We start from the raw sequence: 20,888 nt of genomic DNA on the forward strand, positions 1-20,888 counted from the left end.
GGAGGCTTTTCCCTGGCTCCCCCAATGTTAATGCCTTTCCATCTCAGATTAACTTTGACCTACTCTGCATATATCTTGAAAGTACTTACTTAAATACATGTTAAATTGTGGATAATCTCAGAGGAAAGGCACTGAGATTAAGGGGAATCAGGAATGGTTTCTTGAAGATGGTGGAATTTAACTGAGACATAAAGGAAGCCAGGAAACCAGGAGGTGGAAATAAGGAGGGAGAGAGTCCCAGGCATGAATGGCAGCCAGTGAAAACTCACAGTCAGACGGAGTGCCGTGTTTGAGGAAAAGCAAGGAGTCCATTGGACTGCAGAGTACAGGGTCAGAATAAGCTTGGAGGGGAAGAAGGGCCTTTATGTAATAATACATGAAATATTATATGTCTTAATATAATAAATAATATAAATAAATATTTTCCAGGTTCACTCTCTCTCATAAGCTACTAACAGTTGTCTTATTGCCAGATGTATTGAGTTCCTCTCTCCTGCCACTACTCCTGCCTGCCCTACTCTGTGTAGGGTAGATGTTTACTGTGTATGTGTCAAACATCAACCCTTCCCAAGTAATTTATAGATATGGAATAAAATATGAATATATATAAAATAAGGTGTATAAAATATGAAAGGCTTTAAAAGCCAAACAAGATTTTATATTTGATGCTAAAGATAATAGGGAGCTACTGGAGTTTATTGAATGTGGGGGCTGAGGAGGGGTGGGCATAGACCTGGTCTGAAGAAAGATCAATTTGACAGCTAAGGGGAGGATGGATTAGAGTAGGGAGAGACTTGAGGGAGGCAGACCTACCAAGTGGCTGTTGCAGTAATCTAGATGTAAGGTGACAAGGGTCTGCACCAGGGTGATGGCAGTGTCAGAGAAGAGAAGGGGATGCATTTGAGAGATGTCACAAAGGTGCAATTGATCGGCCTTGGCAATAGATTGGATACCAGGGGACATGGCGAGAGTGAGGAGTTGATGATAACATCCAGGTTAGTGACTGGGAAGATGTGGTACCCTCAGCAGTAATAGAGAAGTTCAAAAGACTCCAAGCCCAGTGCTCTTATCTGCTGTACCACCTAGCTACCCATAGGGAAGGGTTCAGTTTTGAACATAATTAAGTTTAAGGTGTCAATGGGGCATCCATCTATAAAGTCTGTCATTAGGCCAACACTCATAGTTTTTTCAGCTCGATGCAGACCCTAACAGAGCCCAGGGTTGCCTCCAAACCATAAAAAGCATCAGAATACTGATTTAGTGAAAAAATACGGCTGCTATTGTAATGAGCATATTTGTCATCATATGGGATTCTATGCTAACTGGAGATTGTCTAAAATTTTTTCGAGAAGTACTCTCTTATTCATCAGTCAGTGATTACTAATTTATGTGGGCAAAGGAAAAATAAGCTGGTGAATGGAGAATATCAGAGTTGTCATGTAGTCCCCACCCAAAAGTTATGGTTAACCACATCTTCAAACAGTGACCAGACAACCTCTATTTGAAGACCTCTGATAAGGGAAAGCTTAGTCTGCTGATGTATGTATGCTATTCCATTTTGGGATCACCCTCATTACTAGGAAGTTTTTCTTTTAGTGTGCTCAAATCTGCCTTCTTTGATACACTGTGGTATCTAGAGATTTTAGAAAAATTAAACAGTTCTTATATGTATTTAAAGCTTTGGCTTTTGAAGTAGGGTTTCTAGCTACTCAAAAACAATTCTAGAGAATTTAGGGAAATGCATTCCCTGTAGCACATTCTAGCAGCTTTCAAAAAGTAGAATGGTATCATAGGATAATATATCTCAAGTTGGAAGGGTACCTAGCTTTCATCAAGTCCAACTCCTTAGTTTTACAGATGAACCCAGAGAGATCACAGATGTGCCCAAGGTTGCACAAGGAGTCAGCAACAAAGCTGGGCTTCCTGAAGAGTTGGTGAGCTTCATCACTGAGAAAATGTATTCAAAAGTTGAATGACCACTAATTACAGATATTATAATTGGAATTCATAACCTCTAAGGTCTCTTCCAACTCTCAGATTTTGTCCTCACAGTCTGGTTTCCATCTTTACCATTCATCTGAAACAGCTCTCTCCAAGGTCGGAATGATGTATTAAATGATAAATTAAATGGCCTTTTCTCAGTCTTCTTCCTTATTGACTTCTCAAATGCTAATGCATTTGACACTAGTGACCATCTCCTTCTCCTGGACTCTTTCTCTTCCTTCAATATTCCTAACATTGTTCCCTCTTGATTTTCTTCCTACTTGTCCAATCTTTCCTTCTCAGTCTCCTTTACTGAATCATCGATAATACTCTGCCCGGTGCATGTCCCCCAAATCTTTACTCTGGGTCCTCTTTTTTTCTCTTTCTTGGCAATCTCATTAACTCTTGTGGGTTCAATAATCATCTGTAATCTGATGACTCCACAAATCTATAAAGCTAGCCATAATCTGTCTTCTGGGCTCCAGTTTCACATCATTACCTGCCTTTTAGATATCTACATAAGAACAATAAATGTTCATACGATCTTGGTCTAGATATTTGGTATTCTCTCATTTTCCTTATTTGTAAAATGAAGGGGTTAGGCTATAGGGCCTCTCAGGATCATTCCAGCTCTATAACCTATGATTCTATTAGTATTCCACCTCAAATTAAACATATCTAAAATGGAACTCATTATTCTTCTCCCTAAAGCCACCTCTCCTCCTCATTTCCCTATTTCTTTCAAGGATTTAACCATCCTTCTACCTTCTTAAGTTGAAAACTTTAAAATCATCTTTGATTCTTTCCTTTCCCTCCCCCTTCCTATATCCAACCATGTAACAAGTTCCAGCAATTAGAGGAGCAAGCTGCCATACCAACATAATTTTTTTCCCATAGCTATGGTCAACCCTTAATAGGTCCTTCCTGGAAGAGTAGCTTGGTATAGAAGATAGCATGCTAGAATTGGAGTCAGGAAGACCTGGGCTTAAATCCCAAACCAAACACTTACTATGTGATCCTATGCAAATCATTTAACTTTTCTGTTCCTCAGTTTCCTTATGTGTAAAATGAGGTAGTTGGATCTGATGGCCTCTGAGGTTCCTTTGATTTTATGATCCTATGAAGAATCCCCTGCAGTGTTGCCTTTGAAGAACAGAAGAGGCTTAGTGTTTAGATTCCAGATTACAGCATTCCTGAGAGTATTTTCCTTATTCCTGAAACTGCCTTCTTCTGTGATTACCATTGTACATTAGTTTCTGGGCTGGCTGATTTATAGCTGCATAGTCTCATTCTGTTGAATCCTTAGGGTTCCCAGGAAATACCAATCAACAGATGATATGCTGTGCAAACAGAGAGAGATGAAATAGAATTTGGCAGGTGTCAGGAAGTACCACCATGAACACCCCTTAGAACTTTTTCCAGGGGACTTTTTTTTCTCTGTAAGCTGAATCGAAGGAAATAGTGCATGGTTAAGGGCCTAGTAATGCTTTCCATTTTCTCTAGGTACCAATAAATATCTCTTGACTGAATTGTCAGATATGGGCCCATGGGCTCACACAAATTCCATGTATGTGGAAGGGAGAAGAGAGGATTCTAGAATTAATGTATGAGAATGGGGACCCACAGACAGAATATCCCTCTGCTATCTGCTTCATTCCCCCTCTCTCTGCACCCTCGAATTTTGCAATTCTGATTACCTAAGTGTCTCATTATTAAGTCTCCAGGATTCTTGCAATCTCAAGGGCTAGAGGGAGTAAGAGAATTTGGAACTGCTAATAAAATTAAATTTAAAAAAAAAAGAAATCTACAAATAGAATTGAAAGCTGGGCATTCTCGAAGGAGATCTTTAAGACTGAAAATTTTGCTTCTTGAGACAAGTTAGCTTTCAGCACGCAGAAAATGATTGCTGATTGCGGAGTGTGGCGGGGGGGCATGAATTCACATCCCAGAAACTAGGTTTTGTGCGCGTGCGTGTGTGTGTGTGTGTGTGTGTGTGTGTGTGTGTCAGGAAAATTATGTGGGAATCGCCCTAACCCCCTCATTTTAGGCAGCCTCCAAAGTTCTCTCTCCTCAGTCAGCCTTGTGTTCCCATTAAAGAATTAGGAGAACCCAGGGGAACAGATTTGTGTTTTCTAGATTTAAGATTTGATGTGGCTTTCCTAGCACTATCAGTTTTATTCCACTCTAATCCATTTATTATGCTCCAGGCACTCTGCTAGGTGCTGGAGATGCAAAAACACAAAGGAAACAATGGCCCCTGTCCTCAAGGAGCTTACATTTCTTATGTCACAATTCCTTTGAAGATGCTCCAGTACCAAGAAAACTAGCTTCCCTGCAGCAGTTTCCCCAACAGTCAGATTTGTATAAGCTTTTTTTTGGTATAAGCTTTTGAACATTTCTTAAATCCCCCAACCTCCCTTCATGGTCTCTGTGCTCCAGACAAACTGGCCTCTGCTTGCTGTTCCCCATCTAGAAGTCCCATCCCCCACCTCTGTAACTCCACGCAGGCTCTTCCTCATGCCTGGCATCCCTCCCCTCCTTGGTTCTGGGGTGTCCTTTGAGGCTTAGCTCCACTGCCACTTCCTTCAGGAGGCCTCTCTTGATTCCCTCATTTATTAGTGTCTTGACCTGCAAAAGCACTATTGATTTTATTTACTTATATATGCTGCTTTATATATTAGTTCTATGTTCCGTTTCGCCTGGAGACACAGGACCTGAGTCTCCGTGTGTGTGTGTGTGTGTGTGTGTGTGTGTGTGTGTGTGTGTGTACATCTCTTTATCTATCAGCCCTTGAGGGCAGGGGTTGTCTCCCTTTCACATTGGTATCTTTGTATCCAGCAGAATGACCAGCACATAGTAGGTGTTTAATAAGTGCTTCTTGAGTGATTGATTGATTATTTGAGGAGACTGAGCTTGCCCAAAGTGTACCAGGATTTAGGGAGAGAACACAAGGGTTTGAGTCCCAGGTCTGCCACTTACTTTGAGACCTTAGGCAAGTCGCATTAATTACTATTCCAGGTTTCAGTTTCTTCATCTGTAATACAAGCAGATTGAATGAGACAAACCTCTAAGCTATCTTTCGATGCTAAAATTCTTGGTGATGCTATAGGAAAAAGTTGGGTACTTTGAGAAGACCACTAAAATACAGACCATGTAGTTGTGAATAGTTGTTAACTAGATGGTAGTTAACTACATAGTAGCTGATTCACTAGCTACCAATTTCTCAGCTATCCCCCCAATGATGAACCAATACCAGTCCCCAAACCGGGTTCTGCACACCAAGTTCAGGATGCCTGCTTCTCCCTACCCAATACCTGATCTTGCTTGGCCCGCAGAAGAACCCTAGAGGAAATCACCCGTTTCAGAACCCATTCAGTGGGTGCCTAGCTGACCTGTGTCCATCTCCCCAATTGTATTTCTCCTCAGTAAAGCTGGCTTACCTGATTTTATCTCTGTTGACTCCCATTTGGTGCGCTGTTCTATCTTGTGGTGCCCTGTCCTCCATTGTAATACAATCTGTAATTCCAAATCTCCCTCAAATAGCATTAAGATATCCTTCCAGCTAGATGCACAGGTAACTTACCCACGAGGGGTAAGAGAGAGAATGTACTGTGCCTTCAGTGCTTAGCAATGTGTGTTGCTAATGATCAAATGGTCTTGTAAAGGAGACTCAGGTGTGGTATTAGATAAAGGAATTAGAACATAGAAAGAGCCATGTATATTTTTTTAAAAATATAAAGGTAGAGTAGGACCTACGTGGCACATGCCTATAGTCCATGCTCCTCTGGAGGCAGAGTCTAGTGGCTCCTGAATGCAGAAGTTCTGAGCTGCAGCATGCCTCAAGTCAATTGAGTATCTGTACTAAATCCAGCAACAATGTGGTGGGCTTCTAGGAGTAGAGGGCCACCAGGCTGCCTAAGGAGGAGCAAACCACTCCAGATCAGAAAAATGGAGTAGTTTCTTTGCCAGTCAGAATTGGGATAGGGCCCATGAGTGGCCACTGAACTTCCAACCTGGGACCCCAATCACCCCAAAAAAGTGTGAATAAATATATGTATATAAATATATGTATGTATATAAAGTTCATGATTATCCATTTATGTCACATTATCAGAAAAATCCAAGTGGTTCCATGAATGGTAATATCTACTGATTTAGAGGTCACACTGGCAAATAGTGCAGCTAGCTACACATTCTATAACCTGAATGAGAACATTGGACCAAATAATTCTACCTTGAATTATTAGTGTATGTGGACCTCTTTTCCTTCACATCAATATAATATATGATAAGGATTTTTGTTTTAAGTTAAACAATCTGTAAGAATAAAATCCTAGATCAAAATTGCAGATAGCCAAACCATCTTCATTTCAGAAGGCAGATGGAGCAGGGAGAGGAGCTTTGCCCCAGGTAACCATTGGAGAGTATTCTCTTTGAATCTTCTCTCCCACTTAGATAGTGGTGAGTATTTGATGTCCCCAGATGGCCAGTAAGCCAGAACACCTGGAGTTCTTCAGATGCCAAGCTGTACCTGCTTCAAGAGAAATGATACTTTTTTGAGTTGGGATCTCAAAGGCATATTTGTTTATATGCATATTTGTTGATTGACTGATTCATCACGATGCTGAGATTTTTGTTAAGCATTATTTCCCACCATTATGCTTTCTTTTCCTGCCTTAATTCGGGGCAAGAGAGGTGTCAGGTACTTATAGATAAAATTTGGAAGCCTCCAGAGGTACAGATCACATCCCATCTTTACCTTCTTATCTTGTGAGATTTTTGTTCATGTTCTCCCATAAGTTCTTGACTGAGGATTTATCTAATGTGCTACAGACCTCCTTCTAGGTTTTATTTTTCTGTTCTTTTTTTTAAGCATTTTTTGGTACCAATGCAGCACTCAGACTGCCCGTCTGTTATCTCTTGTTCTGTGTGACTGGCCCACCTCTTTTTCTGAATATCTCTTTCTCAGATCATATCATTAATGCCACCTCTCGCATACAAATGCAGCCTCCACATGCTCTCCATTTTCCTTTGGATATCCTCAATTTTCACTTTGGAGATTGTGGTATTCCATCCATCCATCCATACATACATACATACATACATACGTACAAAATCTATATACACATATATACATACATATGTACATATATGTGCATAGGCATATTGCATCACCAGTCAGTCACCAGTCATTTATTAAGTACCTACTATATGCTAGATACTAATCAATCTTAAAAAGACGGGTTCTTATATCAGGAGGTAGCTTGGGATTGTTGAAATCACTGTGATGTTTTCCCAGTGTTTATTCAGAGCTCATTCTCTTCTTTCTACTCAAGTTTGTGCGTGGCTCATTATCCATCCACAGTGTCTGTTGTAGATACAAGCTGGATAACAAGCATTTTTTATCTATTAGTGTTTTTTTTTCCTCTTTAGAGATCAAACTGATCTTGTTTGAGTGGTTGTCCATCTCACTAAAGAGCATGTAGTAGAGGAAGGTATCCCACTGCTGAAGGCATGAATGGTATAAGCATTTGAAAGGAAAAGAGGCAATGACTAGAAGCCAGAATGAGTTCCTTAAGAACAGGTCATGCCACACTAACTGCGTGTCCTTTTTTTGACAAGGTTTTTAGACTAGTAAATCAAAGGAATGTATTGAACTTTACCGTGTCGAGCTTTTCAGCAAAGTCTTTTAAAAATATCTTTGCAAAATAGAGAATTATAAACTGTGTTGTTATTGTTGTTGTTCAGTCATTTTTGACTCTTTGTGACTGTATTTTGGGGTTTTCTTGGCAAAGATACTGGAGTGGTTTGCCATTTCCTTCTTCAGCTCCTTTTAAAAATAAGGAAACTGAGGCAGATTGGGTTTAGTGACTTGCCCAGAGTCATACAGCTAGTAACTGTCAGGGCCAGATTTGAACTCGGGAAGATAAGTCTTCCTGACCCCAGGCCCAGACCTCTATCCACTCTACCACCTAGCTGCCCCATTATAAATTGTGTACTAGTACAATTAGATGGGCTCACATTTGGATGACCAAGCCAACTCAAAGAATATGGTTAATGGATTAGTGTTTACTTGAATGAGGTACCTCTAGTGAAGTGTCCCTGGTCCTGTTCTTTTATTTTCATCAGTGACCTAGATGAAAGAAATGTGATGGCTCAGTGGTGAACTTTTAAGCATAGCACAAAATAAATGCATTGGATAAAGAGGGACGATCCAAAAAGGTCTTGACAGGCTAGAGAATGACCGACTAAAGTTAATGATAGTTAGCAGGGGAAAGTGTTAAGCTGTAGGTCTGAGTTAAAAAAATCAACTATATAAGTACAGGATGAGGAGACATAGCTCTAGGAAGCCTTTCATGTGAAAAAGACATGAAAGTTGTTTTTTGTTTGTTTGTTTTTGTTTTGTTTTGTTTTGGTGAGGCATTTGGGGTTAAGTAACTTGCCCACGGTGACACAGCTAGTCAGTGTCAAGTGACCGAGGCCAGATTTGAACTCAGGTCCTCCTGACTCCAGGGCCCATGCTCTATCTGCTGTGCCACCTAGCTGCCCCTTAAATTATTGGACTGTTTTGTCTTATTTTCTTTACTATTTTGACTAATTTGACTATTGTCTTATTTTTTGTTTTGTTTTGTTTTTGGGGGGAGTTGTTGGATTGTCTTTTTTTTTTTTTTTAACAATCAGGATTAAGTAACTTGCCCATGGTCATAAGGCCAGACTTGAACTCAGGTCCTCCTGACTCCAGGGCCAGTGCTCTATCCACTGTACCACCTAGCTACCCCAACACATGGAAGTTTTAATGGACCTCCAGCTCAAGAAAATTTAACTGAGGGATGTGGTGGCCAAAGAGGCCAAATGTTGTCTTGAACTATGTTACTAGAACTTCAGTGTCCGTAGAGAAATTATAATCTCACTATGTGTGCCATAGGTGAACTATTGGGTCTAATTTGGTGTACCGTATCAAGCTAGGGTATGTCCAATGTAGGAAAATCAAGGTGGTAGGCAGACTTAAAACCATGCCACAAATGGCATAACAATTGATCCTAAAAAATTAGTTGAAGGAGCTTAAGATTCTTAACCCACAAAAATGAAAGGGGGAAAGATGGATAGATTGAAGAATTGTCATATAAAAGAGGGACAAGGTTTGTTCCTATTGGTCCCAAAGGCAGAACTCAAAATGGTGAGAAATTACAGAATGGCAGAATTTAGTTCAATATGAAGGGAAAAAAAATTCCTAAAAAATAAAGCAGCTCAAAAGTGGAGTAGGCTTTCTTGGAGTGGTAGTGAGCTCCCCATCACTGAGCATCTTCCAGTGAAGGTGGCATAACTGCCTGTCAGTGAAATTGTAGAAATCATTCATGCTTTAGGGAAGGTTGAACTAGATGACCTTGGAGAGCTCTACCAACTCCATGGTTCTATGCCTGGGTCATAGCAGTGAGCTAGTCTCTGTTAGTACACATTCCATTTTTGCCCTCCTTTCATGCCTGAAGCTAGCTAATGAGGCTGAAAGTGGAAGCATCTAGAAACAAGGAGAAAATTCTCTTCCCTAAGCAGAGGAACACCTCACATGGCTTCATTATACTGCTCAAAAGCAAAGGAATTGAAAGAAGAGACTGCTGTGCAGAAGACAACCTGTACCTGGTGATCAAATATAATCAGTTTGCAGGGCAAGAAAATTGCAGGCTCTTAGTTGATGCTGGGAGGTCAGGGCTGTAATTAGTTGTATTGCTGCCTGCTTTCCTTATTTGACTAATCCAGAAGCCCGTGATCACATACTGTGGAATTGGCGGTCTATTTAGTGGGGATGAGATGGGAGAGGGCGGATTCATTTTGAGAATTATAGTCGTGAGTACGACAGGGCAATTTCAATGACTTCCAGGGGTGCAGGTCGCCGGCAGTGAAGCGTGAAATCCCTTCTGTGTTTCTTTGCCTATGTTGTGGCCCCAGGCCAGCAACTACGTTTCACCACTTAATGCATTTTAATATGTTAAAGGAGTAGAGTGAGGTAATGTTCCTGTCTGGTTCCTAGTAGTCATTGAAATTAATTGCACAATTAGATCCATGCACAAAACCATTTTTTCCATAAAAAGGAATGGGGGTCCCTGAGGTTTCAGTGGTAAAAATCTGTGTCATTTCTGTAAAGCACAAAAGTAATGGAAATATTACTACTCTTTTTGTGGCCAGCAGGACAGCACCATCATTAGGTTAAAAAATGTTTTGAAACTTTTTCAATTAAAGGAATTTTTTTAAATTTTTCAGAAATAAAGGTTACTAACTCCTAAAATAATAAATGTTAGAACAACATTGGCTTCATAAATAGCCATCTACCCAAGACGAGTAACTTTTTTTACAGGTGAATACTAAAGAATGTTCATTTTCTTCATCTATTTGTACCCTCACCATTAGGGGATCTCAACCTTTAGCTTTGTGCCACAAAGCCTGTGGACCCTTTCTCAAAATATTTTTTTTTTCAAAATTCATGACTGAAAGAAATGCTAAATTTCATTTAAAAGCTAGTCAAAGTAAAGATGTTTTATCCTGTCCAAGTTCATGGATTTCCTGAACTCAATCCATGGACCCTTTAAGGGTCAGTAGAATCCAGATAAAGAATCCCTATCCTATTGGGAAGCAAGGGGGTAGTACACATATTTTTAAATGTGAACTGGTGGAAATATATTATGATTATTTGTCACATTTAAAGAATGCCTTTTATATGTATGTATGTGGCCATACTTATAATAGTCTTATTTTTTGGTGTCTATAATAATAATTCAATTCAACAAACATTTATTAACTATCTCCTTTCTTCAAAGTGCTGTACTAGGTGCTCAAAATATAAAAACCAAATGAAAAATTAAAAAGAAAACAGTTCTTTTCCATAGGGAGCTTTCTTTCGACTGGAAAGCCTTCCTTGAGGGAGGCAGTGTAGTAAAGAAAGTTCCGGATTTGGGCAACTCACTATATAACCTCTGGCACATCAACTTCTTCTGAGCCTCAGTTTCCAAATCTATAAAATGGATTAATGTCTCTTGTCCCGTCTGTCTCATTCTCATATGAGAAGGAAAGCATTAAATGTAAAAGGAATTCTCAGTTAGAATGAAAAATGGATGGAGATTATATCCCAGGGAGGGAGATGGATAAGAAGGAAACAGGCATTTATTAAGTCCCTATTATGTGTCAGATACGGTGCTAAGTACGTTACGAATATCTTATTTGATCCTTACAACAATCCTAGGAAGTAGGTATCAGAGCCATAGCTGAAGACAATCCAAGTTTTCTTATACCATACGATGGGCACTATAATTCATTTGAAAACAATGGTACTCTAGGAAAAACGAATTAAGTATAAGTGTCAGATTCACAGAGTTGGAATGGTCCTCAGAGATCATCAGGTCCAACAAAACAAGAATCCTCTCTACAATAATTTACATTAATCTTAAAGCTTCACATTTATAAAGTGCTTTACACAGATTATGTCATTTGATTCTCCCAATGGCCCCCACCCACATTTTACAGATAAGTTAACTGAGGCTCATGGAGTTTAAACAACTTGTCCTGGGTCAGACATCTAGCAAATGATGCAGCCAGAGATTGAGCTCTGATTCCAAGTCAGGAACTTTCTTCTCTACTTTAAACACAGTGTCTCTTACTCAGGCAAGTATTCAGCAGCATCCAGGTTCATAACCTAAGCATCCACAGCACCAGAGAGTTAGCTAAACTCAGTTACTGTCAAATAGGAATCTTACATGAGCTACCACCTTCTCCCCTCCTTCATCCCAGAGGCATCGAATCCAAATGCCTTATCTTTTGATGTCCTGTCTTTTGACTTGGAGAACGCAGGGTAAAATCATATTTCATCTGCAATCTAGTGGTACCTCACAAGAACAAAGTGGTTTGGCAAACAAGGGATAGTTTTATTGTCTTTTACAGAGTTCACAAGATAGGAGGGAAAAATATATTTTTGTGACTATGGCCATGCCTACTGATGAAAAAAGTCTGGACCTCAGCCATTTAAATGACTCATCTATAGTGGGGTCTGGAAGAACAGGTGAACTTCAAGTGACTTCCCTCTCCTGTGTGACTCTCCTCCAAAGCTCCTTAAGGGCTCTGGTAGGCCAACCTTTTCTGATGCATAAAGGCAAACCAGAATGCCTTCTCTTCTTTTTCCCCATTGGCTTTTTCCTAAATGCTCTCCTGTTGATTTTTCTTCCCAGTCATCTCCCACCCACTGCCTCACCCCACTAAACTCTTCTGTTACAGCAAAGAAAAACAGTTAATAAAGACCACCCCAGCAAAGTGTGACCTCTTTACTACTTCTCACTAAGGTGTAAATGACTACTCCCACAGCCCAGAACGTGGACCTTAGGACTTCTTGTTAGGAAGAGGTAGGATGGTGTAGTAGATTAAAAAGTCAGTCTCATAGCCAGTAAGACCTGAGTCCAAGCCCCTCCTCAGACTCATATTAACATTATGACACTGGGTAAGTCTCACAGCTCTCAGCAACGCTCAGACTATAAATTATAGAGAAAGTACTGACATGTGTTGGTAGAAGGAATTTACTTACTGGGAGGTTCCCTATTACTGATGAAAACACAGGTCCAGTTCCCTATCCTAATCATTTATTATATTGGTTAGGAACATTACTCATTAGAAAGAAAAGTGAGTCAGGGCACAAAGACATAGCTTGTTTGGACATATTTGTTTGCTTATTGTCCAACAATTATCTAGATTGTTTTGGTTTTAGTTGGGGGGAGTGTGATTTTTTTTTTAATCCTTTGCATCACCATTTTCAAATCTGTAATTTTGAGGAGAGGTGTGGGGAGGGAAAAGGAAGGATTTTTTTTGTACTTACCAGTGTTACAGCTACATTGCAGTACTTTGTATCTGAGGCCTTTCCATGTGCAAGTGGCCTGTTTATCTAACTTATCAAACAAAACAAGGCAGATACTGCAATATTTTCCAAGGATCTCAAATCAACTATTCTAGAGATCTGGTGCTGATTAATGGGGATTTTATATGAAGCCCCAACTCCTATTTAAAAAGTGACCAGTAATTTAAAAGAAAGGCTACCTGTGGGAGTTGGTCAACAGAGTATGATCGTAAGCCGCTTTAGACTGTAAGCTACTTGAGGGCAGGAACTGTCTTTTACCTTTCTTTGTGTCTCCAGTGCTTAGCACAGTGCCTGGCACATACTAGGCACTTAATTAATACTTATTGGTTCATTGACTGACTGAAATACAGTTCTGTCTACAAGATAATAGACAAGTCCTAACTGAAGGGCAGAGACCCCACCAGAAGCAATCAGTCAATACTGATTATCTTCCCTGGCAGCTAGGGGACGGCGGTGAATAAAGTACTAGATCTGGAATCAGGAGGACTAGTGTTCAAATGTAGCCTCAAACACTTACTGTGTAACCCTGGGCAAGCCCCTTAGCCTTAGTCAGCCTCAGTTTCCTCCTCTGTAAAATAGGGGTAGTAATAGCACCAACCTCTCAAAGTTGTTATGAGGATCAAATGAGATATTTATAAAGGGTTTTGCAAATCTTAAAGCATGATGTTTAGTGATAGAGATGACATTGATGATGATGATGGTGATGATGATGATGGTGGTGGTGGTGATAATAATGAAGATGATGTTGTGCAGAGTCAACAATTCGGGATAAGAGATTAGCCTTTGCTAGCTTCCTCTACCAACCTCATGGTAGCTGTATGCATATATGTATGTATGTATATGAGGCTAGCACATGACAGTGTTAGCCCATATTCTGGAGCACTTTCCCAGGAGGCCTGATTCCTCTGATTTTTCATCTTCCTGAACAGAGGAATATTTGCCCACAGAAGCAAAAGAGGATGGTTAGAGCAGAAGAAAGAGCACTGTCCCTAGAGTCAGAGAACCTGGGTTTCCATCCTACCTATGTGACCCCTCAGTTTCATCAGCCATAAAATGAGGGTGGGTGGCATTCAGTGGCCTCTGAGGGGGGTCTCTCTAGCTCTGGATCTGTGATCCCTTGAAAAAAATCTGAGCTGTTGAGTATTTCTATAGCTTGGTAGAGTGACTTTTTTTTCCCCCATATTGGGTGGTAAGATTGATGGACTCCAATTAAGTCTCTAATCTGGCATAACCGTCTTAACTAAAATTGGAGCTGGCTGTCATACGGCTGACAGTTTTTTCCTTGCTGTTTCCCCAGGACCAGTACAAGTTCTGCTATGAAGTCGCTTTAGAATACTTGAATTCTGGCTGATGGAGAAAGATGCCCTGCAGACCCTTGCGCCCACCTGGGAGCCACAAAAGCCCCATGATATTTGTGTATATGAGATGAAGACTTCTCAGTGTCATGCTTATTTTGCTTTGTATAATTGGCTCTTTTTAAGAGCCTGAGAAAGTGTTTATAAACCCGCCTGCACTGCCTACTTTCCACCATATTGCTGCTTCCTGACAAAAACACAAAACACACTCTATGCGGTCGTCGGATACTGTGTTCATAATCATGGTCTTGGAAGAGCAGCCTAGACATCTGCTAAATTAAAAGAGCACAATTATATTCTTATGAAGGAACTTGTCCCTTTGAGGTTTAATTTTGTTGCCTGTGATCCTTTGTTATTGTCACAGCTAAGTGTATATTTTTGTTCTGTGCAGAATGTTGTCTGGCATTTATGATAATATATGATTTTAGTTAATATTTGTATTTTAACACATACGTAACAGAAAGTATATGTAGCTTACCTGAACTAACAGACAAAACTCATAACAGGCCGTGCTAACTTTCTGGAGTGGTGGTTTCTCTCTGATCGATAATGTTTCATGGAGGAACGGCTTGACAGGAATTCACTCTGAAAAGGTCAAACCAGATGACCAGATGAAATAGATCCAAAGCTTTTTCATTTGTTTATATTGTAAATATTTTTTTTTGATTTCATCAAATTATTTATTCATTAAAAGAAATTTTTGTGAAGCGCAGTGAGTGACAATCATTTTTATTAAGCCCTGGAAATGCTTTATTTACTGTATGATAATGTAAACATTTGTTACCTTGTATGGATTCTCAGTTCAATAAATGATGGCACATGGCAGATTTGTGTTGGATTTCTGGTGCACCAGGATGTGGAGAGGCTGAAGCAGCAGTTGCTTGGCTTTGAATTTCACCTTTTAGAGCCTGCTGAAGAAGCACCATTCCCAAATCTTTAGAGACCCATGAGAAGATGAGATATTCTGTACAAAGAAGGAGTTGGGAAGGCAGAGACAGTGAGTGAGTTTGCTGAGAGACAAGTCTGGCTTAGACTTTTATCATTAAGAAGTCTGTGATTCATTTTATTCAGTCTGTCCCCAGTACTCATGGAAGGCAAAGCATAGAAAGGTCACCAAAAAGATGAGTTCTGAACTGGAACTGGCTAGATACTCAGCAGCAGAAAGCTGGCCACAGACCTCTGAGAGTCAACAGACATGGGTTTTCTTCCATTACCTGTGTGACCTTAAATAAATCACTTCACTTGCTTCTGTTTCCCCTTCTGCAGGTTGGGGTTTTTCTTCCCTCTTCTTGCCTCATTCACTTTCTAATTAGATCATGAAAATTAAAATAACTGAGTAGTAAAGAAGATTGGAATGGTGTTTATGAGTCTTGTGTTCTCTAGCTATATTATTGTGTATAGTAAGTAATTGGTAATGAAAAAAAGAATGGTAGCATGATACACACACACACACACACACACACACACACAAATGTGTGCGCATACATGCACCCATGCACATTCCTTAAGGTAAATTGCCTTTTAAAAATATTCTACTTTTACACAATGAACTTAGCCCTGACCCATTACGCAAAATGTTTTTTTTACTATGTGTAGGGAAGACATGTCGTTACTAATTTCCTTAGTGCTTTTTTTTTTTTGCAAAGATTATATGAGAGCAAAAAGGAACTCTCCACTTTGGAAATCCCTAATAGTTTGTAGATACAAAGCTGGATGACTCTTCCAGTTCTACTTCTAAGCATAGAAGGTGGTCCAAAGTCTTCCCAGAACAAGCCAGTGCTTCAGAGTTGAGTAAAGCTTCTCCCTCCTCTAGCTAAAGCTATTGAGGCAGCCATCCATTTTGTTTCTATTTGGGTCTCAGAACCCCCAGAGAATAACAAACTGACAGTAGGTCATTCTTTTCAAAGAGGGCTGAACCCTAGAAGCAGTCAGATAGTAGCGAGTATAAATTAGCAGAGAAAATGGTGTAAATGTGCCCTGTTCTTCAGGGTTCTTGGTGAAAATGGACTCTTGACATTCTTCAATCCCTTTGGATTAGCCTCTAAGATACTGCTTGAAGGAAAACACTGAAGACTGAAAGGTTTGTGTGGACTTCTACAAAGGATTTTCCACAGGGTATAGAAATGTGGATCAACTCAGTTGTGAAAGTTTGCCCAATATGCAGCAGTTGATTGGAGGGGGGACAAACTCAGTCAATAAACATTTATTAAGTGCCTGTTATGTGCCCGGCAATGTGCCAAGTGCTAGGGATAGAAAAAAAAAAAGACAAGATATTCCTTGCCTTCAAGGAGCTTGCAATCTAATGGAGGAGATAGCATGCAAATAACTATAAACTTATAAACAGCATATAAGGAAATGAGGAACAGAGGGAAGGCAGAATTAAGAGGGGTTAAAAGTTTCCTGTAGAAAGGGGATTTTAGCTGTTTTTTGGAAGGAAGCTAGGGAAGCCAGGAGGTGGACATGGAGAGGAAGAGAATTCCAGGTTAGGGAACAGCCAGTAAAAATGCCCATAGTTGGGACAATGAAATAGACTTGCAAGATAAATATCTAATAGGGAGTCCCATATATAATTGTTGCTCCAAATATGTATATTTACATTATATATATATATATATATACATATACATTTATGTAATATATTTATGTTATATATATTTTACATAAATGAAGATGACTGGACCCTAAGGGTAGATAGGGTGTTATTTTTATATATATATATGTGTGTGTGTATATATATATATATATACATATACACATACATATACATATACACATATATATGTGTATATATATATATATATATACATATACACATACATATACATATACACATATATACACACATGTGTATGTATATGTACATATATAGTAGTATGGGGTCCTGGCTGCCTTTATACAAGATGATGGCTCCTCCTGGACTTTAATTCTTTAGCCTAGTATACTTCTCTCTCCTTCCCTTACAAGATCATAAGATCATAGATCCAGATCTGGAGGTGACCACAGAGTTTATCTATTCCAATCCCTTTGTTTTAAATATGAAGAAACAAGCACAGAGATATTACCTGACCTACTGGGTCAAACTGGTAGTAAGTGACAGGACCAGAATTCGAACTTAGGTCCAAGCTCAGTGCTCTTCCGTTAACCATACTGAATCATTGACCCATTTAAGGATGATTGGACCTAAGCTAGAAATGTTCTTCTCCCTGTCATTTATAAAGTGGTAAAGAAGTCCTGAGCTGCAGGTTACTGAGGATTCAGTATCAACAATGGTGGCCTGGGATTCCGTTTTGGAGCTGTCCTTTAGAAGATTGCTGCTTGCTTGTGCTGAATCAAAGATAAGGATGATAATAAGGACACTCCCTAGTGTCCTGGGTTAGTGGCTGCCTGATTTGTTAATCAAGGCCAGCCAGTATGGTGTATTTGAAAGACTCACAATGTGGGAGGATCTTCCCAAATGCAGGTTGAAACTCATTTATTACTTAGTAGACAAGTTTTATGAAGTGTTCAAAGCTCAGAGAGGTTAATTGTCTTGTGCTTGCTGGCAGTAAAAGTATCAGAAATAAGATTTGAACCTATAGCTTCCTGACTCCAACCTCAGCACTTGTTTCATTATTCAACCAACTAAAACTGATGCCAGTAGGACTGGTCCTGATTAACAGTTCAGCCAGCCAGTGACATTTGTAGAAAAAAGGAAATGGAATGCTCTTCCCTTATTTCTCTTCCCTTATTTTGATGAGCTGGTCACCATTTCTCAGACTCCATTAGAAGAAAGACTTTACATACAGCTCTGGTCTGGCCCTTCATAAAGAGGTCCCCTTAGGACAATCCCTCACAATTCCTCCTTGTGCCATACCCTATTTCCTTTCATAGAACTATTGGTTTCTCGCAGATTTGGCCATATTCAGGATAAACATCTAGCAGCGGGTCCTGCATATAATTATTGCTCCAAATATCCTTTTATTTTTTTTTACATGAAGGAAGGTGGGTGGATCCTAAGTTAGAGTGGCTGGGGTATTACATGCTTTTATGTAGGGTGGGGTCCTGGCTGCATTTATATAGAGTGATGGCTCATCTTGGACTTGAATGCTTCAGCGTAGCATAGGCTTCTCCCTCCTCCCCCTATATGATCATAGGATCAAAGATCAAGAACTGGAAGTGGACCTCAGAGATTATCTAGGGGTATGGGAGGTGTGGGGCAGAGTAGGTTGAATTTGGAGTCATGAAGTCTGAGTTTCACCTCTAGTTTCTCTGTTCTTTGTGACCCAGGTAAAGGGGGATGGAATGGGTGGAAAGGGAAGAAGCATGTATTAAGCACCTACTGTGTAGATAGGAAAAAAATACCATGTAGCCTTTGACAAAAGGATAGCTTTTACCAAAATCCATCAAAAAGGAACCTCTGGAGACGGAACCTAAAAAAGCTGTTCCTGAGGGGGTTTTTTGTTTGCTTTTGTTTTTTAAATTGACATCCCATCATCTACTTCATTTCATAAATACTTCCTGCCTTCACTCCTCTCCATCCAGAATAAATGTACCATATGATAACGCTATATTTAAGAATTAAAATAAATTATAGATAGATAGATAGATAGATACACACATATATCTTTTAAATTTCCCATTACCCTTTGAGACAGCCTGAGACGTCACACAGCAAGGACTGAAGACCAGTGGACTCTGGAAATCAAAACTTGGTTTTGCATCAGGAGGAAGAAGTTGCTAAGTAGCTACACCTAGGGGAGCTTGTGTGGACAAATCTCAGTTCAAGATCTCATGATTCAGTGCGTGGATTTACTCCTCTCTACATCCCACCTCCACCCCACATCCACCTTTTTGCCATTTTACCAGCATCTAGGATTTCCCCTGAAAGACAGGGCAAGGTAAGGTAATAAAAATCAAATCACATTAGGTTGTATCTTCTTAAACATTCTTCTTAAAGGGCTAGTAGAAATGGAAAACTGTTATTCTTCCTTCAAACTCTTTCCGCTGTAATGTGACTGGAGAACACTTAATTTAGGTCCAGTCCCTGTTGACATGTGACTTGGCAAACTTTCAGCCTGGAAGAAAATTATCTACTCCCCGAGCAGCTCCTAAAAAGGACATTAGCTGGCAGGAAGACAAGGGAGAAAATATTGATCCTTGGATTTGATGAGAGAGAAGGGGCAGACAGATGCACGAACATTCAGGAGGAAAGAAAGGAGGCCCAAATGCAGGGAATTTTACAGCTGCCAGGACTTGTCTTTACTATGTTCTTCTTCTAGCTAATGAAGTTAAAATGACTGTCACTGATAAACAGTGTCTGCTCAAAACAGGTTTTGAATTAGAATTCTGTAGTTTAGCTGTGATTATTGATATGTCCTCTTGAGCACCATCTCTGTAATGACAACTGTAGCTAAAATCCCAGCGTTTATAGTCATGGGAAATGTTCTGATTCAATGGCTTATGTGCCATCCCTCATATTAAGAGGAGAATGAACTTCCAAGGAAAGATGCCCTCAGCCCAACAATTTCAAGGTAGAGCCCACAGTTAGTTATTAAGTTCTAGGTTTCTCAGTGTCATCATAGGAGATAAGATCAGAGTATCAGGAAAGGGGATATGAAGGTGGTGAGCAGCTCATTTCTCGTCCTAGCTCTTCACAAATCATTTAACCACCCTAGGCAACCCAGGGAATTTCTTCTCTTCCTGGCAGCTTTCCCAGATCAACTCGCACCCACTCCCCAGTCTGACTGTTCAATCCTTGACCCATTCTTCACCCTGGGTCATTTTAAAATTAAATATGTGGCCTCAAGAAAAAAATCACCCTCAGTAATAATCAGAAGGATGCGAAATAAAACACACTTGATTATCACCTATAATATAGGTAAAATTAAAATATTATTATTATAAGCAACAAAACTCAATGCTGGTGGTTTAGGAGGTATGCTCATTCATTTGCTGGTGGCCAGGAATCTGGAGAGCTGTCATTAAGCAGCAAAAATTACAAAAATAACTTTGACCCAACAAATCCAATGTTGGGAATATACTGTAAAAGTATTTTTTTTCAGTTATAAGCCCAAAGATTTTCATAACAGCATAATTCACAATTGCAACAAACTGTGACAGCAACCTAAATATCCACTGATTGGGAAACAGGTAAGTAAATTATGCTACATTGATGTAATGGAATGCTATGGTGCAGTTAATACCAATAAATATGAATTGTACAAAGAAATCTGGAAGGACCTTAATGAAATAATGCAAGGCTAAAAAAAAATCAGAACCAAAAGAATACTAACTACAATCATAAAAGGAAAAATGAATGGGAATGAATATACAAGAATCCCCACTTAGTCATCAAGGGAGTAACTAAAACGTTAAATGGGTCAGTTATGTGGCGCAGTAAATAGAGCGCTGGCCCTAGAGTCAGGAAAGCCTGAGTTCATATCCAGCCTCAGCCACTTACCAACTGGGTGACCCTGGGCAAGTCACTTAACCCTGATTGCCTCAAAAAAAAAAAAGGTTAAATGTTCTATGCTGAAATTTATTCATTGAAATGTAAATAGTTCCTCAGCACATTTAAATTTTGGAGGAGGGGGAAGTGCAGGGTGGCTCTAGATTCAGATTTCACTAATATAGGGAATTTCCTTTGGGGAAACTCCCTTATCCAGAACAGATCTGCATCTTCT

The 20,888-nt window shown here is 39.7% G+C and overlaps 1 protein-coding gene across 7 annotated transcripts in view; it reads left to right on the forward strand.

Annotated features, from left to right (window-relative positions):
* The window catches only part of PTPRM (protein tyrosine phosphatase receptor type M), a 922,867-nt gene extending 907,816 nt beyond the window's left edge, over positions 1–15,051 (forward strand). For all 7 annotated transcript variants that reach the window (XM_078153517.1, XM_078153511.1, XM_078153512.1 and 4 more), the window contains one exon: positions 14,169–15,051. In XM_078153517.1, the coding sequence (XP_078009643.1) occupies positions 14,169–14,222 (54 nt within the window). In that variant the 3' untranslated portion in view covers positions 14,223–15,051. The remainder of the gene's footprint in view (positions 1–14,168) is intronic.
* Positions 15,052–20,888: the final 5,837 nt, after the last annotated feature.

This window comes from Phascolarctos cinereus, unplaced genomic scaffold (genome assembly GCF_003287225.1).
Source record: "Phascolarctos cinereus isolate Bilbo 61053 unplaced genomic scaffold, phaCin_HiC Scaffold_4;HRSCAF=312, whole genome shotgun sequence".
Lineage (NCBI taxonomy): Eukaryota > Metazoa > Chordata > Mammalia > Diprotodontia > Phascolarctidae > Phascolarctos > Phascolarctos cinereus.